Below are 15,867 nucleotides of genomic sequence, written 5' to 3'. Positions count from 1 at the left end.
GTGTCCCTTTTATATATCTGTCTTGCTATCCAAGCCAACACCCTAGCTAGGTATACAACAAGTAATGAGAGGTACAATATTGGTGGATGGCTAGGGTTGGGCGGGTGGTGTTCGAGGGGTGAGTGGGTTACCTTTGAAGAGAAGTGGAGTGTGTGGGACTGGGAGTAGTAGTACGTACTGGATTTGTAAAGTAGTTTTCGTTAGTGGTATAGCGTACATGTGCCAAAATGCTTTCTATTGTGTTTGTTTGATTTTCATCTAAATGACTAATTTAAGAGTTACCAAACTAAAAACGAAAGAATAAAGCATATATACTCCATTATATCTATAGGCCTTGTATTGTATGCATGTCGTAAAGAATAAAGCATATATACTCCATTATATCTATAGGCCTTGTATTGTATGCATGTCGTACATCCTTTAGTTCTAAGACCGTCTGACCATACGTGTTTGTGTAAATAATACTCCATAAATAAATTGCATGTCTATTATAGTACTTCATTAATTATCAGAATTTGGTGTCAAAAACTTTGTGACGTCTCTTGATGAGATTAAATAGAAAAATTAGGTGGCATGACGGAAATATTAATTAGTAAATCATTTAGTTATAGATCAACTATAAATATTTAGGGCTTTTAGGTGTTGCTTTATAACTAAATGATTTACTAATTAATATTTCCGTCATGCTACCTAGTTTTTCTATTTAATCTCATCAAGAGACGTCACAAAGTTTTTGACACCAAATTCTGATAATTAATGAAGTACTATAATAGACATGCAGTTTATTTATGGAGTATTATTTACACAAACACGTATGGTCAGACGGTCTTAGAACTAAAGGATGTACGACATGCATACAATACAAGGCCTATAGATATAATGGAGTATATATGCTTTATTCTTTCGTTTTTAGTTTGGTAACTCTTAAATTAGTCATTTAGATGAAAATCAAACAAACACAATAGAAAGCATTTTGGCACATGTACGCTATACCACTAACGAAAACTACTTTACAAATACAGTACGCACTACTACTCCCAGTCCCACACACTCCACTTCTCTTCAAAGGTAACCCACTCACTCCTCGAACACCACCCGCCCAACCCTAGCCATCCACCAATATTGTACCTCTCATTACTTGTTGTATACCTAGCTAGGGTGTTGGCTTGGATAGCAAGACAGATATATAAAAGGGACACACATATATTGTAGCTAGACATTTCATCAGATATTATCCTCAAGTCTTCCTATATGTTCACCTTTGCCCAGTACTACTACTACTCCCATTACTGGCTTAAAAATACCTACTACTTCACAATGTTATACTACTAGCTTTTCTATTTCAAACAAGACTTCCTTCAATGGTGGATGAGGGTGACCCTAATGCGGCTGGGAATGTGCAAAGATTGATTTCTACAATCAGTTGGTGGGGGAAAGTGACAATGATGGCTCTTTATTTTTGATTAACTTGGAAAATGAGAATCACGATGAGATACCGGATGAGGAGATGGTAAATGATAATGAGGAGGTACCGGTTGAGGAGAATATAGTAAATCAGCCGGTGGTACATATTCCTGGTAATAATCAGACGGTGATAAATATTCGCGGTAATAATCATTCGGTGGTAAATATTTCCCCCACGTATCGTAATTCTAGTGATACAGAAGAGCTTGAACGGCATGGGTAAACCTGGGTTGCTTACCTCACTGCCAAATATCCGGGGGCCATGCATGGGTAGAACAACTCTGAGGCAGCCGCAACTCAAAATGAGATTCAGGAGGTACCGGCTAATCAGAAGGTGGTCAATACTGAGAACGAAAATGCCATGGCCACGCGCCTCCATAGGTTTCTGAATTCTCTCTATATATATTGAGTAGTATCTATTTGTTTATTATGTCTGGATAACGTGTTCATGAGTACTGGATGATTTTTTTTCTTTCGTTTAGTCAGATTTCTGCGCCAAAATAGGAGAAACTAAAATATGTATATATTAATTGTCAAATTAACCCTACTACTATTAGATCTGAAAATTTGGAGTTTATAATATTTATTATAAATTTAGCAACAACGTGTCTGTGCATGCGTGAATCTTCTCTATATATGGTAAAAAACTTGTTTAGTTAAATTTCTTCTGTAGTAGAAGTAAGTAATTCTGTGCCAAAAGACGAGAAACTAAAATTTGTATATTGTCAAGTTAACTCTAAGATCAGATCTGAAAGTTGGCGCCACGTTTATAAATTTAGCAACAACGTAACGTTTGTATATATATATGAACTAATTGTCTGTTTAGTCAAATTTCTTGTGTTTATAATAATACAAGCAATTATTCTGCGCCAAAATATGGAGAGAAATAAAATTTGTATAAATGTATCTATAACTAAGTAATTTTATGCTTTTGCTAATTTCGGAATTTTTTTTCCTTAAGGGTTCAATTGGAGAAACCAACAGTGGAAGTGCGGTACGAAAATGTAACAATCTCAAGAGTAGGTCATATAATTTTGCAAGATGTCAGTGGTATTCTTAAACCTGGAAGGTAATAATAATTCTTTTTTTTTTGCCTTCTCCTTCTATGTATAGAATTTTCACCTGTATATACGGGTTGGTTTAATTTTGGAACATGTTAGTGGTATTCAAAATGAGTGAACATGATGTCAATGAATTTATGCATGTTCGTGTATTGTTTGCTATACTTTAATTTGCTAGTACGAATGAAAATGGAGAAGGAAATTACTTATATAATTAATATTAATAGTTATTGGGTGTAAAAAATCTTCAGTTTTTTTTTAACTAGTTTTCTTTTCCTGCAATGATTTATTTCTTAAAGACACAACATATGTACGTTTATTATGAGATTGATCACTCTTCCAACTGAGACTGTCCAAAAGTAATTGTCAGATGTAAAAGGGATTACATTATGGATTTCGGCATTTTGTTGAGGTTTAGAACACACAATAGCGCCTAGGGAATGATGATGAGAATTGCTAATCAAAAGACTAAGATTAATGGGAAATTTTCACATAAGAACTACTGGGCTCCCTACTTTTCAATTTTATAGCTCATATTTCAATTTACAACCAACTAGCCCAAAAATCATAGGCTAAGATTCAACATTCAACTCTAATAGGTTCTCGAAATTACTATTTAATTTTTAAAAAAGATTGCTCAAGCTTTTAAGTTAATTTTCGAATCAGTAACTGTGACTCAAATATTAGTTCAACAAACCAAATACATTTGGGTGGTGAAAATTAGATTTTTAACAAGTTTAATTATGTGGGTTTAAATTTCGAATTTGATTTTATGAGAAATTTGGAGTAGGTGTTATTTAGACTTATTAGAAATAGCATAAGGAGGTTGTATAGAAAATTTGAAGTCATTTAATGGAGATTTGAACTGGTTTTGAACAAGAATTGCAACTGAAAATCGTGGAAGAAGTTCGTCTACAGACGTTTGTATAAAGGTGTATAAAAGTGTATAAGATGTGTTTATACACTATTATACAAGATTATACATAATTATACAAAAAACTGACTTCTTCCTTGCGTCTTTTCTGAAATTTAACTCAAATCTTGCTCAAATCTACTCCAAATCACTTCAAATTTAAATTTTGAACTCCTTTTGATATTTTCAATCAATTGAAACAACACCCAATCCAAACAACTAACAAACTCAAAAAAAATCCTATTTTCGAAAGCAAAGCTTTGAATGGCCTTCAATGATGGACTTCTACTCTTCAATTTTCTTATATTGCAACCAAGTGACACAGGGGAGAGCAGTAATGGCGGACGGCCCCTTGAAGCATATGTAGAAGATGTGAGAAGAAGAGAGAGTGAAAACAATGATTGTGAGAACACAGATTTAACTCCATAGCTTTTAGAAGCAATGGTTGTAAGAACACAGATTTTGAATTTGCTAGTGCTTTCAAAATGTGTACAATATGGGCTAGGTCGGGAAACTTAAAAACATGGGCCATTTTTTGTTATGGTGTGAAGTCACGTGTATTTTCTTGTAATTCTTTCAAGATTAATAAGGACAGGCCTATACATATTGTGGAATGAAGTGATGTTTGAGATAGTAGTATATCTAGTAGCAAGTTACACTTGTGGATTTTATGACAAGTGAATATTATATTGATTTTTAATTTGTTTGTATTTCTCTCAGTCTCTCCCTCTTTCTCTCTCACACACACACACTAGGATGACACTGCTTCTGGGACCATCTGGTTCTGGAAAATCCACATTGCTTTTGGCTCTTGCTGGGAAGCTTAATAATGAACTCAAGGTACGTTAATTAGTCCTTCGAAAAATCTTCTTTTATCACTATTTTATTCTTAAGTTGTTTTGTTGATAGTCACTCTAATTTTTAGTTTAGCCAACCATATTTATTCTTAAGTTGTTTTGTTGATAGTTACTTTAAATTTTTAGTCTAGTCAATCTTATAGTATTTGTTTTGTTTGATAGTTTGCTCAAATATTTAATTAAATTTTTTGAATTGTGAGCTTTAAAATGGCAAAAAGGGAGGCTCTAGTCCTACTTTCTAGGAGAAAGTGAAATTGCCTTTTTAAGAATTGTGTTGACTTTTTCGTATGCCCTTTGTGTTAATTACAATTATAGCCTTCACTACCTTTCTTAATTTGTTTTTGTTTTAATAATCTCTACTCTGTGCTTTTTAATTTAATTCATTTGTTTGAAGAAGCTTTTACCTTCCATTGGAACTTTGTTTAGATAGAAAAAGAATACTAGCAAGTACCAGTACTTAATAGTATATAGTATAAGACTAACATAATTCTTCTTGGTTACAGCGAACTGGGAATATCACCTATAATGGTCATAGGCTGGACGAGCTTTGTGTGTAGGGGACTTCAGCTTACATTAGTCAGATGGATAATCATATCCCAGAGCTTACTGTAAGAGAAATAGTAGATTTCGCAGCTAGATGCCAACGTGCAAACACAATTTTAAAGGTAATTTGCTCTTCACTTTTTCTTCTGATCCTTAATCGATATTTATGTTTTACATAAAATGGTTTCGTCTTTTAAACTGCTTATCATCAATGATGTAATACTTGTTTTCAAAAACCTCTGATTTCCTAATGCCATAGAAATAAGCTGGCTGAGACGCTGAGTAGAGCTAGTCATGTATTGTGGGTGAGAGCAATTTCCTTTTTTTCTTCTTCTTTTTGATAAGCTAGAAATCCACACTAATGAAACCCGATGGTAATGACCAGGCTTTTAATTTTTTTGCCGCAAGAGTGCGAACCCGTGACGTGCGCCTAACCCACACATCACGCGTTCCCCTCTTACCACTTGATCAGAGCCCTAGGATCTTTATTAGTGTTACTTTATTAACCTTGTACTCTATGTTTCTATATCATAAATGAATTCATTACATTAACACGCTTAAAAAATGTTGAAGTTGAAGTAGCTAATTTGTCAATCTTTGGAAGTTAAGCCACTATCATTTCTGCATTTTCATTTGATAATGAGCTAGAAGCAGGAATAACTAGACTTTTGCAGATATAAGTAGACTAATTAAACTAGTATTGGAATTAGGCTCTTTTGGAACTTCTCTCTTTTTGTGCTTTCGAGAGTTGTTGCACCGTTGATAGAATCAGTCCGTACTTCTGATTGAAACAGGGCGATATATACCCCAAAGAAAGATGATAATAATAATAATAATAATAATACGGACCTAGGTATGTACGACCAATTAGGCCTACAATAATGGACAAGGGGAGGAATTCAAGATCTATAAAGAGAGTATATAGTTTAGAGATAAGGAGGACATTCTAATTTATCCCATGAGAATGTTTGCTTTCCTGAACTTGCCCTGTTATTTTTGCTGCAGACTATATGAAAGAGCTTGACCATGTAGAGAAGGAAGAAGATATACGTCAGGAGTCTGAGATAGATGCATATATGAAGGTTTCATTATGATCTTTCATGACCTTTTTATTTCTGGTTGTTTTCATGTTTGACTTTTGATCAGGAAACCAATCTAACCATTCAGGCATCTTCCGTTGGTGGAACAAAGCACAATGTGTGGACAGACTATGTCTTGAATGTTCTTGGACTTGGTATATGTTCAGACACAGTAGTTGGTAATGACACGATAAGAGGAGTTTCAGGTGGACAAAGGAAGAGAGTTACAACAGGTTTCTCTCTCTCTCTCTCTCGTTGAAATATATATATATATATATATATATATATATATATATATATATATATATATATATTCTACTCGAGTTGATCGTTTGGGGATTATCCTAGAAAAAGAAATATCTTATTTTTGGAAGTTAATATGATCGGAGAAGGGCAATGGCCTCATGAAATTTAAGCTCCAGCTTTTGCACGCTAATATTTCCAACTTGCAGGAGAAATGATTGTTGGTCCCAGGAAAACACTGTTCATGGATGAGATTTCTACTGGACTTGACAGTAATACAACTTCCGAAATAGTCGAGTGCAGACAAAATTTTGTTCATATAATGGAAGGAACTGTGATGATGGCTCTTTGTCGTCCTTCACAAGAGACTTTCGAATTGTTCAATGTTCTTGTGTTACTATCTGAAGGATATGTCGTGTACCATGGCCCTCGAGAAGATGTTATTCCAACTTGACATAACTTTTGTTAGAAAGTTGGAGAGGTCGAGAACTAGAGTGGAAGGTTAGTGGATAGTACCGTATTTTTCCTTTCTTTATCGGTTGTTCTAGTATTATTCTTGTATTTCCTTATTCTTAGACTTCTATTATTATATGATGCTTCCTCTGCTTCAGTTTTGTTATTAGCCTGTCGTTGTTAACGCTTCTTTGCTCATGTCTTCTTCGCTATCGTATTTCTTTTAAACTGCTATGTATTTGTTCCCCTAGAGCCGAGGGTCAATCGGAAACAGTCTCTCTACCAGCACAAGGTAGGGGTAAAGTTTGCATACATACTACCCTCCCCAAACCCCACTTGTGGGATTACACTGGTATGTTATTGTTTGTTGTTGTTAAATCAAAAGCTTGCGCAGGGATTACCAGGCGAGTTCCTAGCTTTTGTAGCCGTAAAATAAGAAAATATCCCCCCAAGGAGCTGGAAGTCATCATAACATCCTAGAAGATATAATATTATCCCACTAAGCAAGCCAATGGTGCCCTGAAATTCAGCTTTTGAACACAACTATTTTTGAAAATTCTAATTTTTACCAAAAAATAGATTACTCTTTTCTTTCAGCTTCTGTTAAAAATTAGTTGGAAGGTATCTCAAGGCACGCCCAATTCCTATGAAATTACCAAACTAAGCAGTGAGCTATTTTGGGTTTATGACATTAACAAAAAGCTTCTTATGGCCTCAGAAAAGGATACAACGCATGCGAACATATCTAAGCCTTTCCAAATTTCAGGAGTCAAAATGCTATGAAGTTCGCCTTAGGCATCAAAACAGTGAGTTATCTTCATTGGAAGAGAAGGACAAATAACGAGCCAGATAACTTCCAGGGTTTTCAAATCGAATGATGACAAGTAAGAACTTGCAAAAAACCAAGCTCTCATTTATACGTCTGTCACAATTCAAATCTCATCTCATAGAAGTTTCAATGAGATTTTGGTGACTGAAGTTGATCTTTCAAATAGCAACACGAGTGCAAGGATTTGCAGTATAAGATTTGTCATCCATGTCCTTATGTGAAACCTTATTTTTTTTGACACCTTATACTCTCAGAAAACTACTGGGAGATCTTAAGACGGCTAAGTCTGCTATATTCTAGCAACTGAATACTGAGAGGGCTTGCTTCATAGTCATGGGAAACCATTAGCAGCATCAATCTCCCACGAACATAAATCCAAGCTATTAGATACATAAAAGTGTTAAGTCTCTACCTGCATACATGGTTATAAACCTGGATAAGAGCTTTATCTTTCCTGTTAATAAGGTTGAAGGTTTGGACAGTCTTCTTGGTAATCTGGGATGTCATGTGGGAAAATTTTCCAACTAGTTATTTGGGTTTACTTCTTGGTGCTGCAAAGAAAGCTCTTTCAATTAGGCAAAAAATCATTGAAAAGACGGAGAAAAAACTTGCTAACTGGAAGAAACAATATCTATCTTTGGGTGGTCGAGAGGTTCTAATTAACACTGTTTTGGATGTCTTTGTTTCCTATCCCAGCTATGGACACACGACCTTAGACAAAATTAGAAGAAACTTTCTATGGAAGGAAATAAAGAAAAAGAGCATACAATAATGTTAAGAAAGGAGGATGGTAGTATGGGGGTAAGGACCTTAAAGCTTCATAATTCTAGCTACTCACTAAGTGCATGTGGAGGTATTCTAATTGTTAGTTATATAGTAGGAGTAGAGTGACAAGAGTGGGTTGCTCTAGTGGTGAGCACCCTCCACTTCCAACCAAGAGGTTGTGAGTTCGAGTCACCCCAAGAACAAGGTGGGGAGTTCTTGGAGGGAGGGAGGGAGCCGAGGGTCTATCGGAAACAGACTCTCTACCCCAGGGTAGGGGTAAGATCTGCGCACACACTACCCTCCCCAGACCCCACTAGTGAATTTATATTGGGTTGTTGTTGTTGTTGTATAGTAGGAGTAGAGTAGAATATGTCCTAGTTCCATATGTAGTAGGAGTAGAATATATCCTAATCTCATATATAGTATGAGTAGAATATGCATTATTATAGGGCTCATTGTATCATTATTAAAAAAATAGATTTTTCTCCCGTGCATTCTCATATGGTATCAGAGCTTCAGCGAGAAAATTATCGTTGTGCGTCATTCTAGCGACATCTGGGAAGAAAGATCTCATCGCCGTGCAATTTTCCGGCAACTTCGTCTTGTTCCCCGGGTTCATCACTGCTACAGTGGTACTGAGCATATACCAGTACCACCATTAGATCTGAAACCTTTGTGCGACCAAACCCTAGAAATTCCAGTCCCATCTGAACAGAAAAGTCAGCCACTGTGCGTCTTTCCGGTAGACGACTCAAGATTGATTTGCCTTATCTCCTTATCGGTAAGTATTGTGCGAAAACCAACACTACCATCTTGTTTGAAAAAATCATGTGACAAAACCCCAGTCAATCGCTCCGGCAGAAAGTCATGCGCCTCCACGCGCCGCCAAAACTAGGGTTTCGGCGAGCTACAGTAACTTTTCCGATGCGTGTAAGCCATTCCAGCCACTTTTTAACAAAACTTCTTCAGGACAACTTACTCGTCTAGTGATTCCGAGCCTACCCATATAAAGTACATCAAATTCTGACAACTTTTTTTTTCCGACGTGAACAGTGATTTCCCAGTGTGAATAGTAATTTCCAGAAAAATTTACGTGTTTTGGTGGTGCTTTAGAACCTATTTTGTAGTGTGGAATTCGGCTTAGTCTCGCTATTTTCAAAATTTTCCGGTAACTTTTCGGCCAATTTCTGTTTATCAGCAACCACATGGTTTTGTTGCTCATGGTGTGTCTAGTGGCCTTGTATGTCGAATGATCAGCTTGCAGATATTTTCACCAAGTCTCTCACTGGTCCTCGTATTAGTTACATATGTAACAAGCTCGGTACATATGATTTGTATGCACCAGCTTGAGGGGAGTATTAGTTTTATAGGAGTAGAATATGTCCTAATTCCATATGTAGTAGGAGTAGAATATGTCCTAATCCCATATGTAGTAGGAGTAGAATATGTATTATATATAGGGCTCATTATATCATTATCAGTACTAGATTTTTCTGCTGTGCATACTCACAATACCAAAAGATAACAAATTATTTCATTTTCCATTGGCAAAATATATCCTCTGAAACAGCCAAAGAAGTTAATGGGCCCAAAGGGATCGGGATTTGAAAAACAATCAGAAGACATGGGGTTTCCTGCATAACATCACCAGGATACAAGGCATTGAAGTAGAACCAATATTTGGCATGATGTATGGATTGGAACTCTCCTCTAAAGTTGAGATCTCCTGCTTTTAATCAGTTTTGGTGTGGACAAAGAAGCTACAGTTTCACAGCTAAGAAGAGGTAATGATTGATCTTTGAATTTTAGAAAGGGGTGTTTTGATTGGGAAGTTGAAGGTTCGCTACTTTACTACTAATTCTGGTTTCACTGGATGCTGATAATTTTGATCTTTGAATGGTATGTTCTCTGTCCATCTTGCTATAAATTTCTGGTATTACTGGATAGTTACCATTTGGCCTTTGTTAGTTAGTTAGCTGTTATGTAAATAAGCATAGTCCTACATGGAATAGGAGTAGTGTAGGTATTGTGTATTGTTATAAATAGGGGTACTTGTATTATAGTTAAGACACATGAATAATATATTTTCCCGTGCTTTCTCACATGGTATCAGAGCAACTAGTGAGAAATCCCCGTTGTGTAGTAACCAGCGAGTCCGGGACAGTCACCGTGCCTTTTTTCCGGTGAATTTCAAGCAGTTTTTTGCGTCATCCCTTCTCCGGTAGGTTTTTTACGAAAAATAACACCAGCAGGTGCAGAATTCTTAGGCGACCAAACCTCAAAAAACCACACTGACAGAACACCAGCCACGCGCTCTCACGCGCCTCCACAACTTCTGACGCCGGCGGCGCGTCAGACCCACGCGATGGCGCGTGACCATTGTATCGACAACTTTTTTGAAAGGTTTCTTCAGGACAGTCTTATCGCCTAGTAATTCCGACCAGGCCCATACTGTTTTCTTTTTAATCCGAGCAGTTTGAGATTTCTCCGGTGACTACACTGATTTTCCGGCAGGTACAGTAATTTTTCCAGCAAATACAGTGTCTCGCAAATACAGTGTCTCCTTCGTCTGTTTCAGCGAGTTTCAATTGATTCTCTCTGTTATTTGGTGATAATTTTATAGACCTCTTTTCAATCCAACGATGTCTTTAGGAGTTGATGTTTTTGGGTCTAAAAACACGGGCGCTGGCAGTTCCGGTGTTATGATTACCTCAGAACCTTTAATGGGAAGTTCAAACTACTTTGCTTGGGCTTCGTCTATCGAGTTGTGGTGTAAAGGTCAAGGTGTTCAAGATCATTTAATCAAAAAGTCTAGCGAAGGAGATGAAAACGTCAAAGCACTTTGGGAGAAGATCGATGCTCAGTTATGTGGTATTCTGTGGCGATCTATTAATTCCAAGTTGATGCTCTTGTTTCGTCCATTCCAGACATGTTATTTGGTTTAGGAAAAGGCTTGCACTTTATACACTTATGACATATCTCGTTTCTAAAATGTGATATCGCGGATGACAAATTTAAAGAAACAGGAATTAGATATGTCTACTTACTTGGGCCAAGTACAGACAGTCACGGAGGAATTTGAGAAGTTGATGCCAGATTCTGCTAGTGTTGAAAAGCAACAAGAGCAGCGACATAAGATGTTTCTAGTTCTTACCCTCGTTGGACTTCCTAATGATCTTGATTTAGTACGCGACCAGATTTTGGCTAGTCCGATTGTCCCCACAGTTGATGAATTATTCTCTCGATTACTTCGCCTCGCTGCAGCAACAAGTCACCTAGTGATCTCATCACAAACACTTGACTCATATGTTCTCGCATCCCAAACAGTAGAAAATGCCTGAGCATCTCAAACTATGGAGAATAGACGAGGAGGAGGTCGTTTTGGAAGATCTAGACCCAAGTGTTCTAATTGTCATAAACTTGGACACACTCGTGAAGTGTGCTATTCTTTACATGGTCGTCCACCCAAAATGCTTATGTTGCCCAGACCGAGACTACAGGTAACCAGGGATTTTCTTTATCTGGAGGGGAATATAATAAGTTCCTTAAATATTGAGCAAGTAAGCAGACATCTCCACAAGTAGCCTCGGTTGCTCAGACTGATACTCCTGTTGCTGGTAATTCTTTTGCTTGTGTTTCCCAATCTAGTACTCTTGGACCATGGGTCATAGACTAGAGCACTTTTGATCATATGATCATATCTCTGGTAATAAATCACTTTTGTCGAATATTATATATTCACGCTCTCTTCCCATTGTTACTTTAGCCAATGGGTGTCAAACTAAAGCAAAAGGAGTTGGACAAGCTAATCCCCTATCTTCTATCACTCTAGATTCCGTTCTGTATGTCCCTGGTTGTCCTTTTAGTCTTGCATCTATTAGTCATTTGACTTGTGCCCTCCATTGTGGTATATATTTTATTGATGATTCTTTTATTATGCAGGACCGCAGTACGGGACAGACGATTGACATAGGGAGTGAATCAATCAGAAGGCCTTTACTACCTTAACTCACTCAATCCCTCCACAGCATGTCTAGTTACAGATCCTCCAGACATAATTCAAAGAAGTTTAGGACATCCGAGTTTATCCAAGCTTCAGAAGATGGTGCCTAGTTTGTCTAGTATGTCTACATTAGATTGTGAGTCGTGTCGGCTTGAGAAACATACTCGAGCCTCCTTTCCGCGTAGTGTTGAGAGTCATGCAGAGTCTGTTTTCTCTTTAGTTCATTCTGATATATGGGGTCCTAGTAGAGTCAGTTCAACCTTGGGATTTCATTATTTTGTTAGTTTTATTGATGATTATTCAAGATGTACTTGACTATTCTTAATGAAAGATCGTTCTGAGTTGTTTTCTATATTCCAGAATTTTTGTGCTGAAATCAAAAATCAATTTGGTGTTTCTATTCGCACTTTTCGCAATGATAATGCCTTAGAATATTTATCCTCTAAGTTTCAGCAATTTATGACTTCTCAAGGAATTATTCATCGGACATCTTGTCCTTATACCCCTCAGCAAAATGGGGTTGCAAAGAGAAAGAATAGGCACCTTATTGAGACTGCTCGCACACTTCTCATCGAATCTCGTGTTCCGTTGCGTTTTTGGGGCGATGCAGTTCTCATAGCATGTTATTTGATTAGTCGAATGCCTTCATCTCCCATCCAGAATCAGATTCTGTATTCAGTATTGTTTCCCCAGTCACCCGTATACTCTCTTCCCCCTCGTTTTTTGGGAGCACATGTTTTGTTCATAACTTAGCCCCTGGGAAAGATAAGTTAGCTCCTCGTGCTCTCAAGTGTGTCTTCCTTGGTTATTCTCGTGTTCAGAAGGGATATCATTGTTACTCACCTGATCTCGTAGGTACCTTATGTCAGCTGACTTCACATTTTTTGAGTCTAAACTTTCTTTACCTCTTCTGACCACCATGATATATCTAAGGTCTTACCTATACCGACCTTTGAGGAGTTTACATAGCTCCTCCTCCACCTTCAACCACAGAAGTCTTACCTATACCAATCGTTGAGGAGTCTAGTGTTGCTCCCCTAGATCCCCAGCCACAGGAACACCACTCTTGCCTTATCATCGTCGTCCGCGCCCAGCATCAGGCCCATCTGATTCTTGTCCTTCACCTAACCATGCTCCTACTGCGGACTTGTCTCTTCCCAATACACCGATTGCACTTCGGAAAGGTATACGGGCCACACTTAATCCTAATCCCCATTATGTCGGTCGGTTTAAGTTATCATCGCCTCCGTTATGCTTTTATATCTTCTTTGTCCTCTGTTTCCATCCCTAAGTCTACAGGTGAATCGTTGTCTCATCCAGGATGGCGACATGCTATGATTGACGAGATGTCTGCTTTACATACGAGTGGTACTTGGGAGCTTGTTCCTCTTCCTTCAGGTAAATCTATTGTTGGTTGTCGTTGGGTTTATGCAGTCAAAGTTGGTCCGGATGGCCAGGTTGATCGACTTAAGGCTCGTCTCGTTGCCAAAGGATATACTCAGATATTTGGGCTCGATTACAGTGATACTTTCTCTCCCGTGGCTAAAATAGCATCAGACCGCCTTTTTCTATCCATGGTTGATGTTCGCCATTGGCCTCTCTATCCGCTGGACATTAAGAACGATTTTCTTCACGGTGACCTTGAGGATGAAGTTTATATGGAGCAACCACCTGGTTTTGTTACTTAAGGGGAGTCTCGTGGCCTTGTATGTCGCTTGCGCTGGTCACTTTATGGTCTATAGCAATCTCCTCGAGCATGGTTTGGTAAGTTCAGCACAGTTATCCAGGAATTTGGCATGACTCGTAGTGAAGCTGATCACTCTGTGTTTTATCGGCATTCTGCTTCAAGTCTCTGTATTTATCTGGTGGTCTATGTTGACGATATTGTTATTACTAGCAATGATCAAGATGGTATTACAAATCTGAAGAAGCTTCTCTTTCAGCACTTCCTGAATAAGGATCTAGGCAGATTGAAGTACTTTCTAGATATTGAGTTTGCTTAGTCTAGCTCAGATATTGTTATTTCCCAAAGAAAATATGTTTTAGACATTCTTGAGGAGACAGGAATGATGGGTTGCAGACCTGTTGACACTCCGATGGATTCGAATTCTAAACTTCTGTCAGGACAGGGGAGCCGCTTAGCGATCCTGCAAGATATAGGCGGTTGGTTGGTAAATTAAATTATCTCACAATGACTAGACCCGACATTTCTTTTCCTGTGAGTGTTGTAAGTCAGTTTATGGATTCTCCTTGTAATACTCATTGGGATGCAGTTGTCCGCATTTTTCGGTATATAAAATCGGCTCCGGGTAAAGGGTTATTGTTTGAGGATCGAGGTCATGAGCAAATCGTTGGATACTCAGATGTTGGCTGGGCAGGATCACCTTCTGATAGACGTTCTACGTCTGGATATTGTGTTTTAGTAGGAGGCAATTTTGTATCTTGGAAGAGCAAGAAACAGAATGTAGTTGCTCGGTCTAGTGCAGAAGCAGAATATCGAGCAATGGCTATGGCAACATGTGAGCTAGTTTGGATCAAACATTTGCTCAAGGAGTTGAAATTTGGTGAAATCAGCCAGATGGAACTTGTGTGCGATAATCAAGTTGCCCTTCATATCGCATCAAATCCGATGTTCCATGAAAGAACTAAACACATTTAGATTGACTGTCACTTTGTCAGAGAAACGATACTCTCAGGAGATATTGCTACAAAGTTAAGTCGAATGATAAGCTTGCAAATATTCTCACCAAGTCCCTCACTGGTCCTCGTATTAGTTATAAATGTAACAAGCTCGGTACATATGATTTGTATGCACCGGCTTGAGGGGGAGTGTTAGTTAGCTAGCTTTTATGTAAATAAGCATAGTCCTACATGAAATAGGGTAGTGTAGGTATTGTGTATTGTTATAAATAGGGGTACTTGTATTATAGTTAAGACACATGAATAATATATTTTCCCGTGCTTTCTCACAGCCTTGAAAGATGGGGATCCAAAGTGCCTTGTGAAGTTGCTTGTTGGATATTGGCTCATGATGGGTGCCAGACACAAACAAATGTGCAGAAGAGAGATCTGCAACTATGCAGCAGATGCTTTCTTTGCGGGAAAGGAATTGAGGATATGTTGTGTACCATGGCACTTGTTTTTGCGCTGTCAGTTTGCTGGTCATCTATGGCAGCTCTTTCTAAACATTTTTGGAATCAAATGTGTCATCCCAGCAACCATGAAACAATTCCTTCACAGCTGGATGTTCTTCAGAGGAACCAAGAAGTTGAAACACATACCGAGGACCATCTGTTTTTCTTTTTCCACATCCTCCAGCGAAAGGAATTTGAGGTGCTTTGAGGGAAAAGCTATCTCTCTATCTATATACATGGTAAGAGTATATAAAAGGACTCTGATACAGAATTTGGATGTTTAAAAGATAAATATCCATTACCTGAGCATCTGTGAAAACACGGAAAGCATATATCTCTGTGTCAGGAGCAAAACCAAGACATTCTTCATCCTGACCAGCAATGACACCAGCTACAAATGTCCCATGGCCTAGATTGTCGTTCAGTGTCTCTTCGTTGGTCCAATTCGTGCGTTCCTGAAATTTATCAGGTATCAATCCCAACTCATGCTAGTAAATAGGGTATCAAAATCAACCCCTGTGTA

General features: G+C 38.0%; 1 protein-coding gene across 2 annotated transcripts in view; it reads right to left on the bottom strand.

The window, feature by feature from the left end:
• The window catches only part of LOC107774733 (subtilisin-like protease SBT6.1), a 29,405-nt gene that overhangs the window by 7,566 nt on the left and 5,972 nt on the right, over nt 1-15,867 (bottom strand). For both annotated transcript variants that reach the window (XM_075230953.1, XM_075230958.1), the window contains exon 4: nt 15,647-15,799. In XM_075230953.1, the coding sequence (XP_075087054.1) occupies nt 15,647-15,799 (153 nt within the window). The remainder of the gene's footprint in view (nt 1-15,646; nt 15,800-15,867) is intronic.

This window comes from Nicotiana tabacum, chromosome 2 (assembly GCF_000715075.1).
Source record: "Nicotiana tabacum cultivar K326 chromosome 2, ASM71507v2, whole genome shotgun sequence".
In the NCBI taxonomy this organism is placed as follows: Eukaryota; Viridiplantae; Streptophyta; class Magnoliopsida; order Solanales; family Solanaceae; genus Nicotiana; species Nicotiana tabacum.
This window is presented reverse-complemented; position numbering and strand designations above follow the sequence as displayed.